We start from the raw sequence: 24,701 nt of genomic DNA, 5'->3' as shown, positions 1-24,701 counted from the left end.
TTTAAATTATTTTACCTTTATTGCCAGGGGAAGTCAGAGTCCGGAAAAATAATCCCAGAGAGGGGTTGCCCGCTCTCCAGGAGCATGGGCTGTGAGTAGCATTGCCGGGAAGGGAAACTCAGTGGAATAGCCTGGGACCAAATCGAGGGAGCTGGTTTCCATCTGTGTGCAGAAAGGAGCGCCTGAGAGGGAGCTGGAGAACCCTCTAGGGCTGCAGGGCAGAAGGACCAGAGCCAGCCTGCAGGGTGAGGGGCATGTGGCCGGAGGGGCCACACTACACACAAGGAAGGCAGGCTAACGGTTTGCTTTTTACCCCATAGGCAGTGGGGGAAGTCCTTAGGGACATATGTAAGGCTCAGCGGGAGCGAGCTGCCGCCCGCGCAGGGCAATCTAGGCTAAGGCGATAAAGGTCTGCGGGAAGGGGAGGCATCTCAACGCGTGATGCGTGTGGCGGCAGGTGGGCGGAGGAGGCCTGGGGGTGGGCCGGGACCCTCCCTTGCTCCTTTGCTTCCTCTCCCAGGCCTCCTAACTGGCTCTCAGCTGGGGGCAGGTCTTCCCTTCCCTTCCGCCAGGCTCCAGGCCTGGACCACGGCAGCTCCAACTGTCCTCTCCCCTCTGCAGCTCGTGCTGCCCCAAATGCTCCACGTGGAGCCAGCCACCAAAGTCCTCTTTGTGGGGCTATGCACGTGAGCGTGTCACCCCCTTTCGTTGCTCTTCAAGGTCTTCTGGGGTTTGGCTGCTGGCAGGCGCCTGGGTCTCATCTCGTTTCTCTGTCTCCCAGTGGTCCTTCCCCCAGCCTTGCCTCAGACCCCACACCCTCCTGCTGCTGTTTCCTCTGCCTGGAACGTTCTCTCCGGACAGACAGCCCACCCCCATCTGCACCTGCCTAGTCACCATTCAGGTTTCAGTGGCACGTCATTGCTTCCAGAATCTTCTCTGACTCCCAGGCTGTGCTCTTAGAGCTCCTGTCATCTTTGTGTAGTGCCCATCACCTGTGTGATTGGAGGTGTCATTCCATGCTGAAGCTCTTTCCTTGCTCTATGGTGGGTTCTGTGAGGGTAGGAATGGAGCGACGGTGTTCATCTTCTGTCCCTATCCCTGGTGCCTGGCATGTACTTCGTCCTCTAAAGAGGTTGACCCCAGTTGACCATCTGCAAGTCAAGTGACTTGGGCCCCAGTTGTGCCTCTGTGACCGACCAGCTGTGTGACTGGGGCTGGTTGCTCGGCCCGCCTGCCTGGGTTTGTCACGTGTCCGTGGAGTGGCTGTACCCCATGACCTCGCGGCTCTTTCCAGGGCTGACCTTTCGATGCTAGGAGTGCGCTCTCAGGCATCCCTGGGAAGGGCTTCTGGGAGGGTGCTCACGCGGCACACTGGGCGGGCTTCCACCTGTTGCCTCTGTGGCATCTGGCCTTGGAAAGCACCCTTCGAAAGCCCGCGGGTGGCAAGAGTTTGGGTTATTGCTGCCTGGCTAGAAAAACGAGCAGGGCCTTTGTGACAGGAAGAGACAGAGGCACGGTCCGTCTGGTGACTTCTGTTGTACATGTGACTACCTCTAGTCACGGCCAGTCAGGCTGTTGTTGAGACAGCTGTCCTCGAGACACGTGGGGGAACAGAATTGCCTAATTCCTGAGATTCTAACGTGAAAAATTGAATCAGAAAGTCGGGAAGTTCTCAAAAACGGGGCACTGATCGTGGTTACAAATGAACTCTTCGATACCCTTCAAGAACCCTACCAGAAGTTGCACGTTTGCCTGTGAAAGTTGGCCGAGGCTCACTTTTTTTTTTTTTTTAAGATTTATTTATTTCCTTGAGTGCGAGAGAGCGGGGGGGGGGGGGGGGAGCGGGAGCGGGAGAATCTCCAGCAGACGCGGCGCTGAGCTTGGAACCTGACGCGGGACTCGATCTCATGACCCTGAGATCACCACCTGAGCCGAAACCAAGAGTCAGATGCTTAACTGACTGCACCCCCCAGCACCTCCTGGTTTCTTTACTTCTGACTGGAGTCGATTTGGAGAGGGTGGGGGGTTCCCCCCGGGCCCTCGCGCCCTCCTCCCACTGTGATGGTTGGGACTCACCTGCAGCTGCTTCTTCTGTCTCTTCCAAGTTCTTGGCGCAGTTGATGGTGTTTCTGATCAGTTTCGTAAGCTCCGTGTTCTGTGGCCACCTGGGGAAGCTGGAGCTGGATGCTGTCACCCTCGCGATTGCGGTACGTATGGGACTTGCTAACACATTTCTGAAAGCCGTCTGTACCAGTTTCCGCTTGCTGCTGTTAGGAAGTCCCCCTCTTTAATCCCTTACACCAGCACAATTCGTTATCTTACAGGGCTGGAGGTTAGAAGTCTCACATGAGTTTCTCTGGGCTAAAAACAAGGGGTTGGCCTGGCCGTCACCTTATTTCCGTTTGCAACTCTAAGTCTCCTTTGCCGTGTAACCTCATGGTTTCCCAGGCTTCGGGTTAAGACAGGACATCTTTGGAGGGCCGTTATTCTGTCTCCCACATCAGTGACTTTGTAATCCATGGGACTCTGGCTTCTGCCCCCACTTCCATCTCCATGATCTAGAACTGGAAGGTGACATCCTGGGTCCCAGTGTCCAAACCTAAAATTGGGAGGAAGCCCAAATCCTTTCTGTATCCTAGATGTGAATCCCCCAAACCAAAGAGAGATGTCCTTGACCTCTGCCAGGGGCTAATTGGCTATGGGTGGCCCAGTGGCCCTGCCACACTTGTTTCGTTTGGCCAGCTAGGTGTTTCTAGAAAGGTGGAGTCGGTGGCTTTCAGCAGCATCCCCGGTTCCCCCTTGCTCTTGCCCTGCTCAGACACACATTCGCCTTTCCTGCCTGGTCCCTGCAGCCCTGGCGTTCGCTGCCTCTGAACTATGCAGGACTATTCCGGATTGCCCCCAGGGATATACACGGGTTGTCTTGCTTTCAGGGAGCAGCGTGAGCAACCCCAGGCTTCACTATCCTTTTGGGGTTTTAATGTGTGGAAATCTGGGGGAAGAAAAGTGTTCAGCGAGCCTCTGGCAGATTCTCTTTAGCCAAGGGAAGTGCAAGAAGGCTGGTGCTTCTAGGCTGAGCCTAGTTGAGGCTGCTGTCCCTGGTTAGGTTCCTGCGGGCTCAGGTGGAGATGGCAGGTGCCAGATATCCCGTGATACCACGCTCTGGTGTTGGGGTACTGCCCCCGGCTCCCCAAAGCTCCAGGGACCCGGGGCTTTAGTTGGTGACCCTGGTCAAGACAAGTGCACCTGGGAGCCCTCTGACCTTGACTTCAGGGGCTTGGTTCTGAGCCCTTAGAGTCCTTCAGGATATTGTCACAGGCCATGCTTGGTCTGGAGCAAGTAGACTTAGGCAGAGCTGCTACTGTGTCACGTGGCATTTCCCTCAAGGACGATTCTCTCTGAAATTGGGAATCAAAATGCCCAGGGCTTACTAAAGACAAAGGCTTGGTCATAACCTCTGGCTGAGATTTTTTCTCTCTTTAACTTGTGCCCGTCCTTTAATTACGCGGGCCCAGCGGATTTGTGCAGGGGCTCGGGGGAGGGCAGAGCTGGGTAGGCTGACTTGGGAGGGTTCCCAGAGGCACGCAGCTGCGTCCGATCAGGACGGACAGAGAATTCGCCTTCCTGTCTCCTTTTCACTCTGCGTGGCCGTCTTGCATTTTTTTTTTCCAGTTTATCAATGTCGCTGGTCTCTCTGTGGGTTTCGGCTTATCTTCTGCTTGCGACACCCTCATGTCCCAGGTAAACGGAAGCCGCAGGTGACTCTCGCAAGGGACCCTGGACATCTTCTCGCAAGGGGAGCTGGGAGGGCCCCACCGGCAGGAGGGGAGGGTCTTGTGCACAGAGGGAGGGACTCCCCGACAGCAAGCCCTCAATTCCACTTGCACTGTCTAGCTTTCTGGAAATGTGGCCGCGTGCCTCGCAGACTTGGGAAGTCATGTTTGCACGGCTGCCTTGTGTTACCTTTTGGCCAAAGAGGGGACATTGTGTCCAAGACCCTCCTAGCCCTTTGCACATCGCTGAGTTTGGCGCTAGGCCGTGCTTTTCTCAACCTTGAGAGCCCACTCGAGCTCCCTGGGGGGCTTGTTAAAACTGGCCGGGAGCGTCCCACCAGTGGCATGCTGCTAAACGTTGAATGACCAGGTCTCAGGCGGGAGGAGGAAGATGTTCTGACCTGAACGGTTTGCTCATTCCAGTGGCAGAAGGAACTACTTTCTCTATAGCTGGTCTCAGGCTGCCACGCAGATGTCGCTGGACATGACCTAGGGAGAGACGTGCAGAGTTGGGCTCTTGGAAGCCCGTGGGAGTGGGTTTTGGCCCCCCACTGGCCGTACCAGAGTTTCTGCTCTGAGTTATGGGGGGGACAAGATATTGCATCTCTAAGAGGTTTCCAGCCGATGCTACTCTGACTGGCCATTAGAATCTCACGGGGCGCTTTTAAAAATGACTGCTGCCTGGGGCCCCACCCGGGGCCTGTTAAATCCAGACTGTCTCTGGTGGGACCGTGGCATCAGTGTCTTAAATGCCTTCCAGGTGATTCTAATGGGCAGCCAAGTGCGGCACGAGAGAGTGTGGCAAAGTCGTAGGACCATCTTTGTGGATCGGGATTGAAGGCTTTTGGGGGGGGGTGTCCAGGGGGTGCCGTCTCTCTGCTAATGGGTTTGTTTTGACCGTGTGCACGCAGACGTATGGGAGCCAGAACTTGAAGCATGTGGGGGTCATCCTGCAGAAGGCCACCCTGGTACTGCTTCTCTCCTGCTTCCCCTGCTGGGCGCTCTTCCTCAACGCCCAGAAGATGCTGTTGCTCTTCCGGCAGGACCCGGCCGTGTCCAGGTAAGGGGGAGCCCACGTCGCAGTGGGCGGGGTGGGGTCCATCTTGGCGGAAAAATGGTCCCATCCAAGTTCAGCTTCCAGGAATTACAAAGGCCAGGGACAAGGCCACACACCACGAGGGCGGTCAAGGGTTCCCTAGGTGACTTCTGCCAGGCCATAGTGCTGTCCACACCCGGCACCTAAGGTCTAGACGTCCTTATTTGCATGACTTCCGGGTGAAAAGTTTTGAGGTAGTGATCTATGGCTGTTTGTTCATGGTTTTGTGGTTCTTGACCCTGGTTTATATTCACATCACTTGGGTGTTTTAAAAACCCACCGTACCTGGTCCCCCCTTCCCCTCTCAGCGTTCTGTTTTAATTGTCCTGCGGGGGGCAGCATGGGCACCAGTGTCTTTCCGAGTTCCCCTGCATGATTCTGATGTGTTGTCTGATGTGTTGCTGAGTTTGAGGCCTGCTGGGTTAGTTCATAAATTCCTTCAAAATAAGTTCTTTTTTTAAAGATTTTATTTATTTATTTGACAGAGAGAGACAGCCAGCGAGAGAGGGAACACAAGCAGGGGGAGTGGGAGAGGAAGAAGCAGGCTCATAGCGGAGGAGCCTGATGTGGGGCTCGATCCCATAACGCCAGGATCACGCCCTGAGCCGAAGGCAGAAGCCCAACCGCTGTGCCACCCAGGCGTCTTCCCCCCCCTTTTTTTTAAAAAAAGATTTTGTTTATTGGAGAGAGAGACAACACAAGCAGGGGGAGTGGGAGAGGAAGAAGCAGGCTCATAGCGGAAGAGCCCGATGCGGGGCTCGATCCCAGGACCCCGGGATCATGCCCTGAGCTGAGCCTAAGGCAGACGCTTAACGACTGAGCCACCCAGGCGCCCCTCCTTTAAAATAAGTTCTTGTTCTAGGGCAGTGGCTGTGAACTTAGGGGACATTTGGCAATGTTGGGGGGCATTTCCGGTTATCAGTACTGGTATTGGGAGAAGCCAGAGATACTACAAAACATCCTTGCACGCACAGCAGAGAATTATCGGGCCATCGTGCTGAGTTTGAAAAACCCTTTCTTGGATCTAAAGATGTGGAGGAACCAAGAGAGGGTTATAACTGGGTTATGAGATGATAAGGTCTATGTGTCCATGTTTACGTTTTGCTCCTGCACTCAAGCCCATTCGTTCAGTAAGAGCCAAGAACGGGGAAGGCAATGTTCATTTGCTCATTCTCCCTACCCTTCCCTTGAAAGGGAAACCCCTGCCACCTTTTTTTTTTCTTTTCCTTATATAGGCTTACCCAGGACTACGTCATGGTCTTCGTTCCAGCTCTTCCTGTAAGTTTTCAACGGTTACGAGGCCCCCTTGAGGTTCGGTGGTACAAGGCAGCTGGGGTACCTGTGAGCTCAGTGCATTGGGTCAGTCTCCTAGGATTCCCACATGTGACCCTGGCTCGTTCAAGAAGCATGGCTTTCATTATGCCCAGGAAAGACGTGAACGTCTGTCCCTCAAGAAACGCCCAGGTCAAGGCAAGTCCAGGAGGCCTCGTCCTGAGCTCCTATGCCTAGAGGGACCTCTGGAATCCTCCCGGAAAAGGAGTTCAGACTTTTTTTTTTGGGTGGTGGTAAATTCTTCCCCACGTCAGGACGCCTCAGGGCCTCCCTCTGAACTTTTAGATTGTTTTCCTTGCTGAGCGTGATCACACAGGGCCCTCAGCGTGTGTTCATGTTGGACGCAGAGGTGCGTGGCCGGCGAACAATCCAGGCTCATTTTACGCAGTTGGGGACGGTACGGCTGTCTTGGTCTGCACGGGCTGCCGTAACAGAAAGGCACAGACTGGCTGGCTCGAACACCAGAAACCGATTTTTTCTCAAGAAGTGGGAAAGTCCCAAGTCAAGGTGTGGCAGGGTTGGTGTCCTCCAAGGCCTCTCTCCACGGGCTTGCAGACGGCCTCCTTCTTGCTGCCTCTTCTCCTTGGTGTCCCCCTGAGCAGGTGAAGCCCTAGGGTTCCTCGTCTTATAATGACACCAGTCCTTTTGGGCCAGGGCCCACCCTAATGAGGGCCCACCTCATTTTAACTTAATCACCTCTTTATTTTTTTTAAAATATTTTATTTATTTATTCAACAGAGATAGAGACAGCCAGCTAGAGAGGAACACAAGCAGGGGGAGTGGGAGAGGGAGAAGCAGGCTCATAGCAGAGGAGCCTGATGTGGGGCTCGATCCCATAACGCCGGGATCACGCCCTGAGCCGAAGGCAGACGCTTAACCGCTGTGCCACCCAGGCGCCCCTTAATCACCTCTTGAAAGACTATCCCCAAATAAAGGTCGCATCGGACATCAGGGCTGCGACATAGAAATTTGGGTGGATGCAATTCAGCTCTTAAAACTGGCTGTCTGCTCTCCTGATTGGCCTTGTGGTTTTTGATTTATCCTGAAATCTTTCAGGTTTAATTACCAGATAGGACTGTTGCCCAGTCTACATAAATGGGGTGCCTCCCCTGGAGTTTGCCCAGGGGTGTCCTTGACAGCCCACCACCCCCAGAAGAATCCTTGCCATGCACTCCAGGGACTCGCTCTCCCAGACTCTAGGGTCTCTACGATCATGTCCATCCATCAAAGAGATGTTTGGAGCACCCTGGCCCCGAGACACCCTGGCTGCCGTGCCCTGTCCCCCTCCCTGTCCCCTCTTGAGATGGTGTGGCCCTGTCGCTCATGTGGGAGCAGAGGGCAGCCAAGCCGTGGCTCCCAGCTCACGGCTGCATGGCAAGGCCAAGATGTTAATGTTCATTTCTTGTTCTCTTGTAGGCAACCTTCCTTTATGCGTTACAAGTGAAATACTTGCTCAGCCAGGTAATGCAGACTCTTTTTCTCTTTGGGGGGCTCATGGGAGTTTATGCCTTTCGGCGATGGGGGGGGCGAAAATACGAGCCACTGAAGTACATTTCCCCGTGTTGTAGGGGCAGGACTTTGGTGTGGAGAGGTTTATGAGGTGACATCAAGGAAAGGATACGTTATTGTTGGCTCTGGAAAATTCTTACCCGATTCTCTCTCGGAAGTACTGTCATTGGCCGGATAGGGTTAGCACTGTAGCCGTCGGTCTTTGGCTCTGTGCTGTTACTGGGCCCCTGGAAGGAAGGGTGCGTGCCCGTGTGCCCCGCAGAGGGCGCCTGTCGGGCTCCAGGGAGCCAACCTCTCCGCTCAGATGGGTCCGAAGGGCCCGACTCTCCTCAGTGGGCGTGAAGGCCCACGTCCTGATGATCCCTCACGTCAGTTAGGCCTCCGCACGTGACTAACAGCAACAGCCGAAGACCTGGGATGGTAGGTATGGATTTATGACGTCAGCCTATGTGGGACCATGGACTTCCTTCCAGATGAATCCAGGTCCATGAGGGTACCGGGCAGTGGGTCATGGCCACGGAGGTAGGTTCTCCGGGACACAGCAAGGGAACAACGAAGGGAAGAGGGAAGGGAGGAGGTTTTCCGTCTAGTTAGCGTTCTTCAATGTAAGCTATTACCCTGTGAGCGAACCATTTCAAACCTACATCAGTGTCTAGAAAGAGGCAGAAATCTCCATGTCTGCTGCCAGCCCGTAACCTTGTCTGAAGCCACAGAGAGGACTTAGCCTGCTCAGAACCTTCTCGCTGACTGTCAGTCTCCCAGCAAACGTGGGGGCTCCTGACTGCAGGCTCCAGCTTGATCCAGTGGGGAGAGTGGAAGTGAAAACCCCTCTCTGTCATTCTCTGAGGGACAAGGAAAGTTCTAGAAGTAGAAGCTGGAAGCTGAGGGGCCAGGAGGCGTGAACTGGGTTTTGGAGAACATGCGGGGTTCCCAAGGTGTCCGAGTCACTGACAGGCGGGACTGCAGAGGCCACGATGTGGGTGGAGGGACACCGTGGAGGACAGAACCAGAGAGGCGGGTTGGCCCGGGTCAGCGCTCGGGGCCTTGTGTTTGTTCCTCTGGTGTGGATCTTTCAGCTGCTGGGAAACCCATTGATGGCCAGGAGAAGAGAGGAGAGTCACAGATGTGGTCCGTACAAAAGATGCTGTGGGTCTGTGACAAGAAAGGATGCCCTGTGGGAGGAACGGGAGACATGCGGGGTGGGTCCTATAGAATGAGAGGACCCATTGGCTGCAGGACAGGAGGGGGAGCCAGGAGTTGCATGTAACCCGGCTTCCGCCACAGGGCGAAGCAGCTGGTCTGCGGGCAAAGTTAACATGGCTGGACAGGGTGGGAAGAGCCCGGAGGAAACCGGGGGGCTGCTTAGACTTTTAGTGGGGAGAGTTCGAGAAGGCAACCCCACCGGCTTCTGCTGACCTTCCTCTTTGGGAAGCTGTGTGTCTGCGTGTTTTCCATTTCCATCAGCGTGCGCGTGGCTCCCACATTTCCAGCTCTAACCGCCAGTCTTGCCCGCTGCCCGTGGGAGGCCCGTGCACGTTGTGCCCTTGATCTTCTCAGCCCCCAGGCCTGTCTGTCCACTTCCCCGCGTTCCCTCCCAGTTAGTGGCCTCCAACATCTTCTCTTGGGGTAACCTGTTCTCATGTGGGACTCCCATCTTTTCCTTCACTCCCACAGCCCATCAGTGACGGTCCTGGAGGTCCTGCCTGTCCCCTCCCTACCCCCCATGCTTCAGTTCTCTCTCGTTCTTCCTCTTGCTTCCGTGATAACTTCAGGAGCCTCTTACCGAGGCTCCCAGCTGCCAGTCCTTTCCTGGGCCAAGCCCACCCCACGTTACTTCCTTGACTTTCTACATAAAAGGCAGGTGTAGTCACCTGCCTCCTTTGCTAAAACTAAGCAAGGTCACCTGATAAGTAAGTGAGCCATAGTGGTGGCTGGCCACGATCCTTGTCTCGGTCCCCAAGCCCAGGACTGCTGAGGCCCCTAGAGACAGACCCGCAGCATGGCAAGAGTCGGGTTTGCCAGCCATAGCGGAGATCAGAGGAGTGTGGTTCCCATCCAGCAAAGGGGGAAGATGCTACGATTCTGAAGGGTGGAGTCCAGGTGCAATCCAGGGGAGGCCATGCTTTGATGGGCTCGGAGCAAAGCAGGAAAGGGTCTGCCGTGCCAAGAGGACCCCAGTCCTCTCTCCTTGGGGAGCTCAGATAGATGCAGATTGCCGCGTCCAGAAACCCACGAGAGGCTCCCCTCCTGAGTTGGAAATCGAGGCTGCTTTTTCTGTGTGTGAGTGACGTCAATCCCCCAGGCAGGAGACGAATCTTTTAGGTTTACTGAGATACAGCAAACAGCAAAATGTCCAGTGGTCTGGGATTTTAGAGAGCCGGGTTTCTCAGAGAAAAAGCATTCAGAGAAGGGGCTGGGTGACAGTTTACAGCCAGGAGAAACAGCACCTCCTGTGATTGTCACCGCTGGCTTTGTCGTGTCCGAGAATCTGTCCCGATGGTCGGCACGCAGCTCTGTATCCCCAGCCCGTGTGCGTCCTTTCCCTCTTCCGCCGGAAGTCTTACATCGAGATGCCCGTGGGCCTGGACTTTTCTGCCCTGTGCTGCTGAGCAGAGCCAGGTGTGATGGAGTCCTTCCCACATTTAGGTCGTCTTAGATTTTCTCCGATCCCTGAGCTTCCGTTTGGTCCAGAAAGCGCCGAGCTTTCACCCAGCGTCCGGAGCAGAAGGCGACTTGTTTACAGTCAGTCCCTGCCAGTCCTTCCTTCTGGAAGGCCAACCGCTTTGTCTTCCTGCTTCTCCTCTGCCTTCTCATCGCCTGCCTGTATCCCTGTGGCCGGAGCCCCATGCTTCACGCCTCCGGGAGGAGGAGGAGGGGGTGGGAGGCAGGAAGGTAGGAGCAGCAAGGATGGCATCCAGTTAGGTCCTTGTGGCAGCTCACCGTGCCAGTGTATTGGGGGACAAAGTGGCAGTCCCGCTCCTTGGTCTCCAGCACGGGGTGTGGTCTCTCCTCGTTTCAGGGAATCGTACTGCCCCAGGTCCTAACCGGAATAGCAGCCAACCTCGTCAATGCCCTCATCAACTATCTGTTTCTTTATCAGCTGCATCTTGGGGTGATGTGAGTCTAACTGATTCTTGGGTCGGGGGGCGGGGGAAGGAATGACCTTGGGACGGGGGAAGGAATGACCTTGGGACGGGGAAGGAATGACCTTGTGGCTTTTCCAGGGCAGCATGGTGGGGGGGGGGGACCTAGACCTGGTCACGTGTCCGTGTGTGGTCCCCTCCCTGGGCCACTCCGGATACACTGTTTGGAATGCACAGTGAGGCTGCCCCAGAAAGAGGACGTGATCAGGGCTTACGCAGGCGTCCCAGCAGGACGGAGGACGCGCACGTCCCTCACTGGCACTCTTCTTCCCAGGGGGTCGGCGCTGGCAAATACGATTTCCCAGTACACCCTGGCACTGCTTCTCTTCTTCTACATCCGTGGGAGGAAACTGCATCAAGCTACCTGGGGAGGTAAAGACCGCCGTTTGTCTTCCAAGTCGGATGCGGGTTTGGTCTTGGGTTGAGGTCCAGCCCAGCCACCACGTGTCGCTCATGTGTCTGCGTCCCCGCTGCAGGGTGGTCCCGTGAGTGTCTGGAGGACTGGACCTCCTTTTTCAACCTGGCTATCCCCGGCATGCTCATGTTGTGCATGGAGTGGTGGGCCTACGAGATCGGCAACTTACTGAGCGGTCAGTGTGGGGACAGGTGGCGATGGCGGGCGTCAACGCGGGGCCCCGTCTGGAAGCACGTTGTCAGCTGTCTCTCTCTACCAGGTATCCTTGGCGTGGTGGAGCTGGGAGCCCAGTCTGTCGTGTATGAACTGACCGTTATTTTGTTCTTGGTGAGTGTCTGGGGGCTGGTTGTGGGGATGTGCTGGACGTTCCCCTTGAAAGAAGAGTCCGAAGAATGCATGTAGGCATTCATCACTTAGTAGTTTTTAAACGGATTGACGAAAGTGAAATTTCATCCTGGAGCCAGGGAGGGTCCATTTGGAACGATGGGGTCTTCCCTGGGAGCTCTGGGAAGTTTGGAAGAATGAGTTGCTCAGTGCTGGTCACGCGCATCCTTGATTGCCAAAGAATATTTTCATGTCGTCACGACACAGATGCCTTGCGGGGACAGGTAGGGGGCCCGAGGGGTGATGGTGCCAGATGCATGGCAAGAAGAGCCTAGCTCCTTGTGTCTCCCCGAGCTCCGCGCCTGCCTGGGTCTGATGCTTCTTAAGCTCCGTGTGACCACTCTTAGGTGGACCCCAAAGACCTGAATGTAGGGTCTCCAGCAGATACCCGTGCACAGGCCACAGCAGCATCATTCACGGTAGCGAAAAGGTGAAAGCGACCCAAGTGTCTGTCAACGGATGAAGCAGACGGCTCTGTCCATACAATGGAGTATCACTCAGCCTTGGAAAGGAGGGAGATTTCGATGTGCTAGAGAAGAATGCCAGTTGTTAGGGGCTTTCCTGTGGCTTTGTTTTCTGGAACAGCACCTGGAAATTCTGAAGGGCTTTCATCTCTAGCAAGTGCCGCTTTAGAAAGAGAATTGTCATGTGAAAGGGATTAGATCATCCCCCCTGCCCCACCTTGATGTTGGTTATATTTAAAAATTACATAAAATATGTATTTCCTATTTTTTAAAAAAAGATGTATCTACTTACTTGAGAAGAGTGTGGGGGGGGGTGGGCAGCAGTGAGAGGAGCAGAGGGAGAGGGAGAGAGAATCTCAAGCTGACTCTGTGCTGAGCTTGAAGCCAGACATGGGGCTCGATCTCACGACCTCAATATCAGACCTGAGCTGAAACCAGGAGTCGGACGCTTAACTGAATGTGCCACCAAGCACCCCTGTAGTTCCAATTTGTTTTTTAAAGAATCATTCTGTTGGGGATGTGTGTTTTTGGTTTTTGCTTTTATTCTGTTCTCAGCAGAATTTTTAAACCTGTATTCATTGCTTCAACACTGGATATTTAATACACATTTTAAGTTGCAGTAAGTTCAGTAACTATGTCCAAATCAAAACACTTACCAGTGTCTCCTTGTACATATCATTTTTAAATCCATCTCCTATTGTGGAATATTTAATTTCAAATGTTTCAATATTACGAACAACACTTCAAAGACGCTTTAGACAAATATCTTTACATACTTGCTTATTTCTTTAGGATAAATTCCTCGAAGTGAAATTCAATTACAGTTTCGAGTCTTTTGCATATATTGTCACATGCTTTCCAACAGGCTTAGAAGAATTGACGCTTGTATTTCTCTAATTGAAAGAAGGATTTGTGCCCTTTACTCTTATTCCCCAGCTGTTCATATTTTTTTTTTTAAGATTTTATTTATTTATTTGACAGAGATAGAGACAGCCAGCGAGAGAGGGAACACAAGCAGGGGGAGTGGGAGAGGAAGAAGCAGGCTCATAGCGGAGGAGCCTGATGTGGGGCTTGATCCCATAACGCCGGGATCACGCCCTGAGCCGAAGGCAGACGCTTAACCGCTGTGCCACCCAGGCGCCCCCCAGCTGTTCATATTTTGCCCCATTTCTTTTCTCTGTCGATCAATCTGTGTTTCTACCCGTCTACCACCTCCACAATCCATATTCGAATACCATCCATTCTTCTGATAATGTCCTGTACAACTGGTTTTTTCCCAGAACTAAAGTCTTATGCTTCTTTTTTTTTTTTTTTTTTAAGATTTATTTATTTGAGAGAGAGTGCGTGTGCGGGCACAAGCTCGAGTGGGGGTGAGGAAGAAGGTACAGAAAGAGAGAATGTCCAGTAGATTCCTCGCTGAGTGTAGAGCCCAATACTTGATCCCATGACCCAAGACCACGACCCTAGCCGAAACCAAGAATCGGAGGCTTAACTGACTGAGCCAACCAGGCGCCCCTGAAGTGTTATGCTTCCTTAATGTTCTTGAATCTAGAACAAATCCTCAGCCTTTCTTTGTTGTTCTTGACCTTGATGTCTTTGAAAAACAGGGGCCACTTTATACAGACTTTCCCTCAATTTGTCGAGCTGACACTTCCTCGTGAATAGTTTCCAAGTCTGCGTTTTTGGCAGGAATAGGACAGAAGTGTCACTGTGTGCTGCTCGCACGTTCTGGCAGGAGGCAGGTGACATGCATTTGTTCCACGACTGGTGATACGAACTTGATTTCTTGGTGAAGGGTGGTGTCTGCTGGGTTTTCTTCATCACGGACATCCCTCTCTTTCCCTTGGTAGTTAATTATCCGTGGGAGAGCTGTCTGTCTGCTCCCACTGGCAAGTTCCCGGCTTGGGTCCGTCTTGTAGGTCTTCTGCGTGCCTCAGTCTGAGATTTCTACGGTCCTGCCCGTTGGTCAGCCTGTCTATTAGGCAAAATGCATGTTCCAATGGGTGGTGACTCCTTTTTTTTTTTTTTTTAAACTAATACCACTTTCTCAAGTGGTAAATTTGTAGATACTAGTAATGCCTAATTTTTATTGAGTAATTACTACACGTGAGGCCTTGTTCTAGGCAGCTGGCGTATAGACTCCTCCCATCCCCGCAGTAACCCTGCAAGGTAGGCTCTGTTACAGGATCCCACTGACAGAAAACAGTTGAGGGCAAGAGAGGGTGAGTCACGTGTTCAGGGTTACACAGCTGATAAATGCCTGCGTCTGGACTTGAACCCAAGCAGTGTGGTCTCAAAAACTCCCATTCCTAACCGGCTGCGCCATCCTGCCTTCCTGTGTCTGCTTTCACACCGCTTTTCATCCTGCCCTTCCCCGACCCTCCCCCCACTCAAAAGGGTAGCCTGCTATCTGCTTTCTATGCACCTTTCTGTTTTCTTAAGTTCCTTTTTTTTTTTTTTAATTTTATTTATTTATTCGACAGAGATAGAGACAGCCAGCGAGAGAGGGAACACAAGCAGGGGGAGTGGGAGAGGAAGAAGCAGGCTCATAGCGGAGGAGCCTGATGTGGGGCTCAATGCCAGAACGCCGGGATCACGCCCTGAGCCGAAGGCAGGCGCTTAACCGCTGTGCCACCCAGGCGCCCCTCCTTAAGTTCCTTTTTACCCCACATTTTGGGGAAGGGGGAAGGTCACCGTTTTAAGATTCTGTCTTCTGAACTTTTTTAAGTTTTTATTTATTCATTAGAGAGCGAGATAGAGCCCGAGTCAGGGGAAGGACAGGGGGAGAGGGAGAAGCAGGCTCCCTGCTGATCAAAGAGCCCGATGAGGGGGCTTGATCCCAAGACCCTGAGATCATGACCTGAGCCGAAGGCAGACTCTGAACCCACTGAGCCACCCAGGCGCCCCTGTCTTCTAAATTTGGTCCCTTGATGGTCTTTCAGACTTAGCTTGGGCTCTTGTCTGGCCACAGGCGGGAGGTGGGGGGGTGGGGGGGTGGGGAGAGGAATGTGATTGTGCAGGACCCGCCCATTGTATACCCTAGAAGCTCTGCTCAAAAGCCCAGTGAGTGAGGCCCATTCACCTTAGCCTGGGGGCACCCTGCTAGACAAAGGGGATGTTGCAAATTCGCCTTCTCAGAACTTTCTGCACAGAGTTTTACCAAGGAGGTGTGCAGCACGACCTCCCAGGCTCCTCCGCCCTGGAGAAGATTCCCGGTGCGGCTCACAAAGGAGCCCAGAGGCCAGGCTGCAGCTTTGCTCCCCATTCACTCTTCCCTTGTCATTGTCGTATGGTTCTTTTGGCTTCTAGATACCTTCAGGCTTCAGTGTGGCTGCCAGCATCCGGGTAGGGAACGCGCTGGGTGCAGGAAACATCGAGCAGGCCAAGACGTCCTCCACTGTTGCCCTGCTGGTCACAGGTGCTTAAAGAGTCTCCCGCCAGTGACTCACCGGAGCGGTCTTTGCCCGGGAAGCCCAGCTGCGCGGTTCCCTGCAGCCCTCCTTTCTCACTGTGTTGTCTCTGTGCCATTTTACCTCCAGGAGTCTTGGCTGTAACCTTGTGTGTCGTGATGTTAAGCTGTAAGGACGTTGTGGGGTACATTTTCACTACCGACCGGTGAGTGTGAAGATTTTCTTGAAATGGGAAATCCACGGGAAGGAATGGTTGGGTAGATGCCTTCACACCGGGCTTCCTGGGAGTGTGGCATTGTGGAGGGTCCCTGAGCCGTTGGCAAGATGACAAACCCGCTCCTGTGACCTGGGAAGAACAGGTGAGCTCTTGGAGGTCATTTACCCTCTAGAAGGCCGCTGTGCAGGCCCGGGTGCTGAGAGATGCTGCTGGTGGTCAGGATCTGTGTGTCTTTTAAAGAAGGAAACCCCTTTGGGGTCCCATTGGTGACATTTCCAGTTAATTATTCCGGTGCCAATGACACGAAGCATTTCGGTATCTCAATTTGCCCAAGTCCCTGGTGTGTACAAGTTGCGTAATATACTCGTCAGTTCAGATTGAAGTTAAAATATCCCTGATAGGTCATCTCAAAAAGATTCACATTAGCAGACAGATTGCCGAGAAGAATTCTTGTAAGGGGTGGATCCGCTCTCTGGTTTTCGGTTTCTGTTGGGTTAGCTGCTTTCATCAGTGAGGCCAGCTGGTGCGTTTTGACTATGTGAATATATTGCAAGGATACCTCTGAAATGTAATTTTTTAAAAAGATTTTATTTATTTATCTGAGAGTGAGAGAGCATGAGCCTGGCTGGGGCGGGGGGGGGGGGTAGGGAGGGAGGGTCCGAGGGCAGAGGGAGAGGGAGAAGCAGACTCCCCGCTGAGCTGGGAGCCCGATGCGGGGCTCAATCCCAGGACCCTGGATCATGACCTGAGCCGAAGGCAGACGCTTCACCGACTGAGCCACCCAGGCGCCCCGATTTGGGATTCTTTCATTAGCAGTTACAGAATGCAAAATTGACTTTTCCTTCATGGATTTGAAAAGCAGCTGGTGGACAGGACTGCCGTTCACAGTTCATTCTTCGGATATTTGTCTTTTGACTTTTTTTTTAAAGATAGATTTATTTATTTGAGAGAGACAGAGAGAGAACAAGTGGCAGGGGCAGAGGGAGAGGGAGAGAGAATCTCAAGCTGACTCCATGCTCAGCAAGGAGCCGGATACTGAGCCTGACACAGAGTCTGATACAGAGCCAGACACGGGGCTCGATCCCACAACCCTGAGATCACACCCTGAGCTGAAACCTAGAGTCTGATGGTGAATTGATGGAGCCACCCAGGCGCCCCTGTCGGTTGACTTCCAGTGTTGGGTTGTCCTTCAGCTCAGCCATTTTCGCTGTGGGGAAATACGATGTTTAAGTGTCCGTCACTTCAGAGTGAGTGGAAAGGCAACCAGAAATCGTTCTCGTTTTCGTGCAAGGGAGTCCGAATTAAGGTTATCGGAAGTGTATCTGTGCTGATGGTTTCAGTAGGCACAGGGCAGATGCTTGAGCCTGAGCCTGTCCACTTCCAGAAACCATGCAGGGCAGGCGAAGGCATGGAAAACCAAGGGCCCACAGACCGTATCTTTTTTTTTTTTTTGTAAAGATTTATTTATTTATTTATTCGACAGAGACAGAGACAGCCAGCGAGAGAGGGAACACAAGCAGGGGGAATGGGAGAGGAAGAAGCAGGCTCACATTGGAGGAGCCCGATGTGGGGCTCGATGCCATAACGCCGGGATCACGCCCTGAGCCGAAGGCAGACGCTTAACCGCTGCGCCACCCAGGCGCCCCCACAAACCGTATCTTTGATGATATTACGAGACAGAGAAAACTCACAAAATTAAATTTTTTAGGAGCCTGCCAGGGTCAACGGAAACTGGCAGCTTTGGTCGCATAGATTCTAACAACATGGACACCTAACCTAATCAAAGGGGGAAGAGGGAGAGAGCTTCTTGACGCAAAAAAAAGTAATTTTTTTAAACCATGACAGACTAGTTTGCATGACTTTTGCAAGTAAATTTAAAAAAAATCTGGAAGGAATACATCATTTTCTAGGAAAATAAGTTACCAAAACTTACCTGGGAAAACATAGGAGGTCTAACTAGACCAATATCCTTAGAAGAAATAAGAAAAAGAAAAGTTTATTTTAAAAACCTCAAAAAGCACTGATCCCTGGGGGTTCCAAAGGAGAACGTTATAAAACCTTTAAAATGTTATTCCAGGGGCGCCTGGGTGGCACAGCGGTTAAGCGTCTGCCTTCGGCTCAGGGTGTGATCCCGGCGTTCTGGGATCGAGCCCCACATCAGGCTCCTCTGCTAACAGCCTGCTTCTCCCTCTCCCACTCCCCCTGCTTGTGTTCCCTCTCTCGCTGGCTGTCTCTATGTGTCAAATAAATAAATAAAATCTTTAAAAAAAAATAAAAAAATGTTATTCCAGTGCTGTTGAACTGTGGCAGAGACCAGAAAAAGGAAAATTTCCACATTCTGTTTAGGAAGCAAAAATACAACATTGGTACCAAAGTCTGACAAAGTTTGTGTAAGAAAAAAGGAAGGTTGCAGACCAATCTCACTTATGCATATCTATCTTAAAATCCAAAATAAAATATTAGTGGACAGAGGGGTGCCTGGGTGGCACAGCGGTTAAGCGTCTGCCTTCGGCTCAGGGTGTGATCCCGGCGTTATGGGATCGAGCCCCACATCAGGCTCCTCCGCTATGAGCCTGCTTCTTCCTCTCCCACTCCCCCTGCTTGTGTTCCCTCTCTCGCTGGCTGTCTCTCTCTCTGCCGAATAAATAAATAAAATCTAAAAAAAAATATTAGTGGACAGAATTCAGCAGCACATAAAAGATACTATGTTTTGATAGACTATAGGAGTGAATGTAATCTATCAGACAAATCAAGTTGCGGAACATCGCGTAAAGGACGCCAGAACACAAAATGATGGAGACTGGAAGGGGAAGATAAGAGAGCACATTTGTATCTGGACAAGTACAGACTGTCCCGAGGATTGCCGCCTCGTCTCGGGGGAGGAGGTAGTGTGTGGGCTGGGAACAGAGCGGAAGGAAGATTTTTCTCGATATCCTTTTCATAGTGTTTGATTTCTTTGAACCATTGCATCTGTGACCTATTCGGAAAATAAAATTGCACTCGAAGGAAAGACCTGTGTTTCTGTCCCTTTTTGAGGGGGAGGGGAGTGACCATCTTGTTCCGTGCTGCGTTTCTTTTTTTTTAACTCATTCAACAAATATTTTTTGCCAGACAATGTTCTAGACTCAAAGAGTATTATGGATTTTTCCCTCCCCTCCCTGGGTCAGTGGCAGCATTTTCTCGTTTCTCTTTAAGCATAGGTGTTAAAATCAATGTCTCTGGCTGTAGAGGTCAGGGACAATTTCTAGGAACATGGATAATTCTGTAAACTGTATCTGTGGCCTTTATAATTTGCCCACCCTGGTTCCACAGAGAGGAGCTTAACCACACCGTTGTGTTTCATCCAGACACATGGAGAGAGATGCGTGGAATCCTGTTAAACGAAGGATGGCGTTATAATCCAAATTTTATTTTTTTGTGGGGTGCCACATCATTTGATGTAACTGTCTACCTCTTGTATATTCTAAAAGTCATGTGATCCATTGTAGGGTTGGTTTCTCCTACGGGCCAAGAAACAGGAGGACTGCCCCCGAATTGAGTGCTGTTGGCTGGACTGCACGAGCCCCTCCAGTTTTATGAGGAAGCCAAGTGCTGTCACCTGAATCACATAGTCTTTTTTAGCCCCCCCCCACTTGTCTGTCTCTTCCTGATCACCACGTGCTTTCTTTTCCTAACAGAGAAGTCGTTGCTCTACTGGCTCGGGTGATTCCGATCTCTGCTGTTTCCCATCTGTTTGAAGCTCTTGCTGTAAGTATTATGCAATATTCCCTTTATTTTTTTAAGATTTTATTTATTTATATTTGAGCGAAAGAGAGCGCATACCATTGGGGGGTTGGGTGGGTGCGGAGGGGCAGAGGGAGAAGCAGACTCCCCGCTAAGCAGGGAGCCCGACGAGGGACTCGATCCCCAGACCCTGGGATCATGTCCTGAGCTGAAGGCAGGTGCCTAACCCACTGAGCCATCCAGGCCCCCTGCAGTTGCCTTTCCCCACCTTTATGATCTATGGGTTTCTTCTGCGGGTGGTAAATTTAAACAGAAGAGAGCAGCTGGGCTGGGGCAGGCCGGCGATACTGAATATTTTTAGCCTCTTCGCTTGACAACACTGGGACGTGATTAGGGATTTTTAAGTCAGAGTGCCCCGGGACAGGATGTGCTCGGGGATGGCAGTCTTCCTGAAGTCTCGACGACCTTCTCACGGATCGCTGTTTTCTGCCTACAGTGCACAAGTGCGGGCATTCTTCGGGGCAGTGGCAACCAGAGGATTGGGGCCATTGTCAATACCATTAGCTATTACGTGATTGGTCTCCCCGTCGGGATTTCGCTGATGTTCATAGCCAGACTGGGAGTGGTTGGTAAGCCTTCCCCACGGGCAAGTGGGTCTGTTACGCATGGGCCCCGGAAATGACTATTGGAACATGTTGGGCTTTTCAGAGACTTGGCTCTGGAAGTTCACACCCCTCTTAACCCTGCCAGACCCTCTTCCACACCAACATACTTGAGCAGAGCAGGATGACCTTTCTGTTCCTCTCCCTGTCCTGTGTCATGCGGTTCTCACTTCTTCCAAGTTGGTGACAGCAGGAGTGCTGAAAAAGCATTCAGAAGTGTACCTTCGGTGGCCCCAGTTCTGTCCTTCGGTGATAGCCCTTTTATGATGAGACCCTGAGGGCGAGACTGCAGGACGAGTTGAGGCCATTATAAACTGGCCCTATTGGAGTGTTTGGGGTGAGGCCGGAGAAGCCGGGGTCGGCCTCGCTGTGATTCTTGCCGAACTTCTGACAACATACATGGTACAGTGGCTGTAGACATTCGAGATCATGGCCCGCTGTAGCTTAGCCCACGCAGCACCTGGAGCGGTGCTCTGGAGGTCACCCTCATGGCCATTCCATACCTTCCCCCTCCCGCCTGGTACGACCTTTTAAGCCATGTGTCTTGTAGGGTCTCCCCCGAAGGCCATGGGTGTGATGTGTGGGAATATTTCAGAAGGAAGGGGACTCTTTATCACCTTCCCACCTTTGGAGGAAAGAACGTAAACATAGGATCTGGAATCACCAGAGCTGGTCTTTACAAGAGTAAGGAAACAAAAGACTGCCCAGCTTTGATTTCTAAAATAATAATGGGGAATGCATTGGCAGTGAATAAATGATTCTATTAAAACCCGAACACATTCTCTTTGGGTGAAGTAGTGATAGACTTATTTATCCATCAGTACTTGGCAGGCCCAGAGGGGTGAGAAGTCATCTGATACCTCGAGTGAACTCCCCATCCCATGATGCTACATGTTGTTCTCAAGGTCAATAATATTTTAATGAAAAACATGGGAGATGTTCAAAGAATAGACTTGCCAATGCAGAGTTCACTGGACTTTCATCACGGTGCGTGAAATTACGGAGCTGAGTTTCTGGCATCATTCATATTTTGGATTTTCCAGTGGCATAGCTAAGGGAACTATTAGAGGACTCTACTTACACATACAGATCTAAGAAAATAAAAATTTAAAAATTAAAAAAAGACAAATATAGATCTATGTTCCTGGTGCTGTACAAGGCCCACTTGCTCGTTCAACAAAAGCGTACCTAGTATGTGCAAAGTCGAGGGAGTTAAGAATCACTTAAAAGAAGTGCTGTGGGAGAAACTTCCAGTTATACAGTATGTCGGGGGGTGGTATGTGCAGCACGGATAATACTATATCGCATGTTTGAAGGTTACTTAGCGAGTAGATCTCAAAAGTGCTCATCGTGAGAAAAAGAACTTTGTGACCACGTGTGGCGAAGGGTACCGAGATTTACTGTGATCATTTCACGATATATACAAACGCTAAATCATGAGGTTGCACGCTTGAAACTAAGATGTCCGTTATATCTCAATTTAAAAAAATGTTGGGCTCTCTGGGCAGGTGAGGGCTCTGAGAAGACTGTAGTCAATCCCTGCTACCCACCTCTTCCAGAAAAAAAGGTATAATACAGGTTTCGAATACTGCTTCACCACTGGTAGGGTATGCAGCGTACGTACACGGGGCGTAGGAGGAGCGTCGTAATGCCACCCTGAATACCCTCACGGGCAGCTCCGGCACATCGTGAAGTCCCCTTCGTAATCCCCTGGGAGGCTTTTCAAATACACACATTCCTAGGGGATTCTGACATGCACCGTGTTTTGGGATTCCTACGTTGAATCAAACAGAAATCTTGTAAATGGTGTATGGTGAAATTCCTGGAAATGTAAGTCATCACGTCCAAATGACGACTGCAGATAGCTGCTTATTTTCTGTTTAGGGTGGTTAGGGTAAGCTGGTAGTTTTTACGGATTGGGAACACTGGATTTGACAGAGAAAGCTATTAGGTATATGTTAGTTCCTTATAGGAATGGCAGGTGGCCATCACCTTTACTCTTCTAAATATTGGGCTGATCGCTCACGAAACGTGATACGGGGGTGATTGGTATCAAGGAGCAGACCCGTAAACTATGCACCAAATCTGGCCACCGAAACCTGTAAACCCAGTCTAGCCACCTTGCCCTTACCTAGGTCTCGATGGCCGTGGAAATAAAGACCAGCCACATGGGAAAGGCAAAGGCCATTTGCTCTGAGTTTCGGCAGAGACCCAAAAGCAGGCAGAGGAGTGGGAGAGCTTCGGGGGGGGGGCAGGGGAAGGTGTCAGGTGTACCCTGTTGGACGCTGGTGGCCTGGGAAAGAGGTGGGCTCCCTAGAAATGGGGCATCCTGTGTGATTGGTCAGGGGTGCAGGTTTGGTTTTCTCTGTTTGGCCCTAAGTTGGAAGCAGGGACAAAAATTAAGGAAACTGTCCGTTACTGACCATGTCCTGGCCATTTTGGGTCAACTGTTATGGAAGTAACTGTTGAGCTCCCAGGAGTATCCCTAGAGATAGCAGTCTGGCCTCCCGCAAGTCTGAGAGGCAGCAGGCTGGCTTTTGGGGTGTCGGTCATAGATAGGGGGTTTCCTGGGTATGTTGCTGCTGGTGGTGGATCATAGTTCTTTTATATATGGTGTGGCCGTTGTCTATGTATTCAGTGTCTCAGCCTCTTTCTCAGGGAAAACTAGAGACTCAGGGAATTCAGGGAAAACTGGAGAGCTAGATCTTTACCCCTTGGGATCATAAAGTCATTTTCATAGTCCACTGTATTGCAAGATCTTGAGCTCCTTGATGTTGTCCATCATGGCGGTCATCCCATGGGAGAGCAGCCGCACGGAAACATTCAAGACTTGGGAGAAAATGCTTCCAGCCAGCGTCACAACCGCTGATAGGGTCCCTTTCAACAAGGCTCAGGAGCAGTTTCTCTCTGCTGTCTTTTCCAGTAGGTGAAATCTCCTGGCTAAAGATTATGAAGAAGGGGTTTAGGAAGATGTGGGAAGGCAGCCTTAAGCTGTCGGTGGTAGGACCCAGTGATATTTTCCATGCAGCCGGTCAGTCTGGTATTGGGGGGAAATCTCTGGACACAGGCCTTCCAGTTCTTAATTCACAGGGGAAACTGATGTGTCCCCGAGGGAGTCGACCGTATTCTGTTTATGGTGTGCAAAGACTGCAGGGAGTACCTTTGGCCAAGGGAGCTCAAAGGTTTCTGAAAGTTTTGCTGATTTCAATTTAAGGATGACATTGGTCCTTTCTACTTTTCCAGGAGATGGCGGGTGACGAGGACAGGATTGTTTTTGAGTAAGGGGCCATATTTTACAGAGTTATTTTATATGGTTCCCATGGGGCGTGTGTCTCAGTCACTTGGTCTAAAACTTGGGAGTCTCCGGTTGGAAACACAAAATCAAGCAGCTTTTTAGTGATGGTAAGGGCTGGAGCTTTTCAGCAAAGACATGCTTCAGTCTGTCCTAAAAAGAGACACACTATTACTAACATGTATTTAAATCTCATAGACGATGTCAGCTGCACCAAAGTCCATCTGAAAGTGTTCAGAGGGCCCTTGAGGCCTGGTTTCTGGCCACGGCAGCCTTCATGGTTTCTCCTGGATTGTGTTGGTGACAGGTGACACATGACCTGAAAAAAACTCAGCTATTTTTTTTTTTAATTTTTCTTTACTTATTTGTCAGAGAGAGAGAGCATAAGCAGGGGGAGCAGCAGGCAGAGGGAGAAGCAGGCTCCCCATTGAGCCAGGAACCTGATGTGGGGCTCGATCCCAGGACGCTGGGATCATGACCTGAGCCAAAGGCAGACGCCTAACCGACTGAGCCACTCAGGCACCCCATAACGTTGATGTTTTAATGGCCTCTTTGAAACCTCCAGAGATTTATCTTTTGAGGCCTCAGAGAGGACCAGAACCTGGTAAAAGCAGCTTATCCGGCATAAATGATGTGTGAACGTCTCCTTCTGCTACCACGTTTTCTTGTCTGACGTGGGCCACAACCTTTAAAATAGCCGCCTGTTTGGGAAATACAAGGGCATTTAAAAGTTCGTTGGGGCACCTCAGTGGCACAGCTGGTTAAGCATCCCAACTCTTGGTCTTGGTTCGTGGTCTCGGAGTTGTGGGATTGAGCCCCACATCGGGCTTTGCGCTCAGCATGGAGTCTGTTTGGGGTTTTGTCTGGCCCTCTCCCTCTGTCCCTCCCCCTCAGGCTTCTCTCTTTCTCCAATAAATAAATACATCTTTCAAAAAATTGTTCCTTAACTCGCTGTCCGTCTGTGATGGGGGTTTCAGCACAAGAGAGGAACTTGCTGTTTCCCAAGCACCCCCAAATCAGGGCTGCTTTTCCAAAAGCATAAATCTGCTGTCTGCACATAGGTTTCCTCTCTGGTCTTTGCTAGTCGAGCTGCCTTAGGAAGCACAGTAGGGGTCTGGCCTCTGGGCTGATTGCAGGTGGAGGACTGGATTCCGGAGGAGAGCTCACACTAGGGGTCGCACGTCCTAGTGCTAAGGTCCGATTCACCAGCAAATATTACTAAGTCTCTGGGCTGATTGCAGGTGGAGGACTGGATTCCGGAGGAGAGCTCACACTAGGGGT

The 24,701-nt window shown here is 51.5% G+C and overlaps 1 protein-coding gene across 1 annotated transcript in view; it reads left to right on the top strand.

Annotated features, from left to right (window-relative positions):
• Nucleotides 1-24,701, top strand: part of SLC47A1 (solute carrier family 47 member 1) — a 35,594-nt gene that overhangs the window by 2,512 nt on the left and 8,381 nt on the right. Inside the window, exons 2-14 of the mRNA XM_045778179.2 lie at nt 2,106-2,207; nt 3,673-3,741; nt 4,685-4,833; nt 6,105-6,147; nt 7,618-7,662; nt 10,730-10,827; nt 11,128-11,225; nt 11,330-11,443; nt 11,528-11,595; nt 15,426-15,534; nt 15,656-15,731; nt 19,421-19,490; nt 19,963-20,095. Coding sequence (XP_045634135.2) covers nt 2,106-2,207; nt 3,673-3,741; nt 4,685-4,833; nt 6,105-6,147; nt 7,618-7,662; nt 10,730-10,827; nt 11,128-11,225; nt 11,330-11,443; nt 11,528-11,595; nt 15,426-15,534; nt 15,656-15,731; nt 19,421-19,490; nt 19,963-20,095 — 1,174 coding nt within the window. The remainder of the gene's footprint in view (nt 1-2,105; nt 2,208-3,672; nt 3,742-4,684; nt 4,834-6,104; nt 6,148-7,617; nt 7,663-10,729; nt 10,828-11,127; nt 11,226-11,329; nt 11,444-11,527; nt 11,596-15,425; nt 15,535-15,655; nt 15,732-19,420; nt 19,491-19,962; nt 20,096-24,701) is intronic.

The sequence above is a fragment of the Ursus americanus genome, chromosome 14 (assembly GCF_024610735.1).
Source record: "Ursus americanus isolate L20-20 chromosome 14, mUrsAme1.1.p, whole genome shotgun sequence".
In the NCBI taxonomy this organism is placed as follows: domain Eukaryota; kingdom Metazoa; phylum Chordata; class Mammalia; order Carnivora; family Ursidae; genus Ursus; species Ursus americanus.
The sequence above is the reverse complement of the archived record's forward strand: the minus strand, read 5'-3'. Positions and strand labels throughout refer to the sequence as shown.